We start from the raw sequence: 2,838 nt of genomic DNA, 5'->3' as shown, positions 1-2,838 counted from the left end.
CTACAAAGGCCAGTAGAACAAAGTATATAGAAAACTGACTTGGAGGGTACCAAACATGTTTTACATTTCCCTTGCCTCCTTCATTCTTTGTTTCCAATTATCTATGAAAGTGGACCCAGGATGAATCCTCATGCATTGCCTTTGAGAAAAGAAGAACATTGACAGAAAATGAATTACAACAGTTCAATTTGACCAGGTGCCTGAACTTACTGTACACATAGAGAAATTCTGCAAATAGTGAGCCCAGAGTGAGCAAACTACCGAAGAACTCACACTGATGTGTGAACGCTTGGAGCAACCAGGTTACATTTATTTTGTACCAAGCAAAGCAGAAAAGAACTCGAGTCGAGTTACTTCTTCCTTGAAGGAACGAAAAAAGCAGTAAATATTGTTGAACATGGAGAGACAGATCGTGGTTAAGCTCACAATAGGGCCAATGAATGGACAGTATCTCTGGTTTATGACCTGTGGTTCCTCAGGAAGAGCAGTTGGCCTAGAAAGAAGCCACTGGATGAATTCTTCTAACTTGGTAGCACTGAGGAAAAATATCCATTTTCCTCCACGAACAACAGTTAGCTTGATCCACGTGCTGAAGTCTGGGTAAATGTAAACCTTCGGCTTTGCTTTTCTAGGGCTCCTTGATGCTCTTTGATGGTTACTTTTCTTTAGAGTTTTAATTTGGGGAGAAATTGTTTTTTTCTCAAGATGATCAGTGGACTTTGGATAACTCGACGCTTTCTCTGATTCTGCTGAAGAGATTTCCGTGTCTTCAGAGGCCAATGTGTTCTTCAGAGTTGCTTGTTGGATGAGCTTGTAAAGCAGTTCTATGGTTTCTTTACCCTTTTCTCCCTCTAGAAGCTCTAGACAATGTATCCTGGAGCAAGAATTCTGATGTTCCAGTTCTGTCATTTTCTTTCTTAATGCCTCAATGTCTTTTTTCATAGAGAGGATAGCTTTAATTGTTGTGAATTGTTCGTCTTCATTAACATTCATTCTGGTTTCCAGGACCTCCACCTGCTTTTGACACAAGTCAGTCTTTTCCTGGACTTTCGGTATCGCACGGATGATGTCAGTCATTTGGCTGAAAAGTTCGACTTGAGCAGTTTTAATGTCCTGGAGCACTGCTCTAAGGTTCATTTCTTCATCGTAACTAACGTCATCTTCAATACAGTCATCAGATGTCTCAGTTGAATATCTAGCAGAATCCTGGTGCCGAAGCTGACATTCGTGGTAAACATTTTTAAGAGATTGTCTGACCTTCGAGAGATTTGAAGTCCACATCTGGCTAGCAGCAGCTTTTACCCTCTTGGTATGAAGTTTGTGCATCTTTCATGGTGAAACACAGAATCACAGGAAGAAAGAACGCGCGAATGAAATGGTCTTTCTCTTACTGTGTGTTGGGTTCCTTTCCCAGTAACAACATACAACACTTTGTGGAAAACAGCAGCAGCAGCAGCAGCAGCAGCAGCAGCAGACACTTCTTATAGAGCTCCAGCTGGAGAGCTCTGTGAAAATGGTCAACTGCATGGAATTCTTCATATGGTCCTCAGTGACCTGTCGCTGATGTCACAATGACTGCCGTCTTAGAACAAATACATTTAACTACAGAAGTTCTCAAAAGTTTGGGTCATAGGGCTCGTTTTCAATCATAAAAATTATTGAGCAGTCTGGGCAGCATAGAAAGACGCCCATTGCTACAAAAATTTTTTTAAAACTTAGCCAGCCATGGTGGTGCACACCTGTAGTCTCAGCTCTTTGGGAGGCTGAGGTGGGAGGATCGCTTGAGCACAGGGGGTGGAGGCTGGAGTCTGCCATGATGACACTACTGCAGTTCAGCCTGGGTGACAGAGCAATACTCTATCTCTAAAAAAACAAAAATGAAAAATTTTTGAGGACCACACAGATTTTGTTTTTTTGGGTTATATCTACCTATGTTTTATAGCAGACATTAAAACTAAGAAAGTCTTAAATATTTACTAATTAATTTATTTAAATTAAAAAACCCATTACATGTTAACATAAGTGACTTATTTTTATAAAAAATAATTTGATTTCCTGAAAGGAAAAAAAATGAGAAGAGTGGCATTGTTTTACATATCTGCAAATGTTTGAAATACCGAATTAATAGAACATAACTAGATTATCATTGCTTCTGCATTATATCTGTTGTGATGTATTGTTTCAATTGAAGTATATGAAGAAAAAATAGCCTTATGGAGAAATGTAAATGGAAAATAAAGAGTATTTTAATAATCTTTTCAGATAATTGAGGATATCGTTCTTTGCTACTTTATACTTTATGAAAATTTGACAAATGATTTAAGAAGTTGGCCGCTATGTGTCATTTTAGGCCAAATCAATGAACTTGCATACTTTGTTATATTAATAGTCTCTAGTCTATTTTTTATTTTGAATAGATGCATAATATAAGGTATTGATCATTTGGAAAACAATGGTTCCTGAATCCTGATGCCACTGAATTATGTAGATCTTCTATGTTGACTCGTATTATATATCAAAATATCATATTCATTAATACCTTCACCAGTCTCACCAGAAAAGTCTTTTGAGTATTGAGAAGAGGCCAAGCTCATGGTGGCAAAATGCACATTTTTCAAAATTTTAATTTTAGCTTGAAAATCTTGAAATTTATCAAGATGGCTTGTTTTCCTTGAAATGACATATTCCATCCATCCATTTTTTGCAAAAATGCTTGCCAAATGCCCGACTATGAACACTATAGTTTGTTGTCAGTCATTTTTTTTCAAGAAAAAGTAGTGTTCCATGAGAAAAGCATTTGCAACTCAAATAACTATGTAGTTTTTCTCATGACAATCA

The 2,838-nt window shown here is 37.4% G+C and overlaps 1 protein-coding gene across 1 annotated transcript; it reads right to left on the bottom strand.

Moving 5' to 3' along the window:
• Positions 1 to 262: 262 nt before the first annotated feature.
• CCDC54 (coiled-coil domain containing 54) lies at positions 263 to 1,519 on the bottom strand. Its single transcript, XM_002758846.6, has one exon. The coding sequence runs from the start codon at positions 1,324 to 1,326 to the stop codon at positions 310 to 312; it is 1,017 nt and encodes a 338-aa protein (XP_002758892.1). The 5' UTR covers positions 1,327 to 1,519; the 3' UTR covers positions 263 to 309.
• Between the last annotated feature and the right edge of the window lie 1,319 nt (positions 1,520 to 2,838).

Source organism: Callithrix jacchus, chromosome 15 (assembly GCF_049354715.1).
Source record: "Callithrix jacchus isolate 240 chromosome 15, calJac240_pri, whole genome shotgun sequence".
Classification (NCBI taxonomy): domain Eukaryota; kingdom Metazoa; phylum Chordata; class Mammalia; order Primates; family Cebidae; genus Callithrix; species Callithrix jacchus.
The sequence above is the reverse complement of the archived record's forward strand: the minus strand, read 5'-3'. Positions and strand labels throughout refer to the sequence as shown.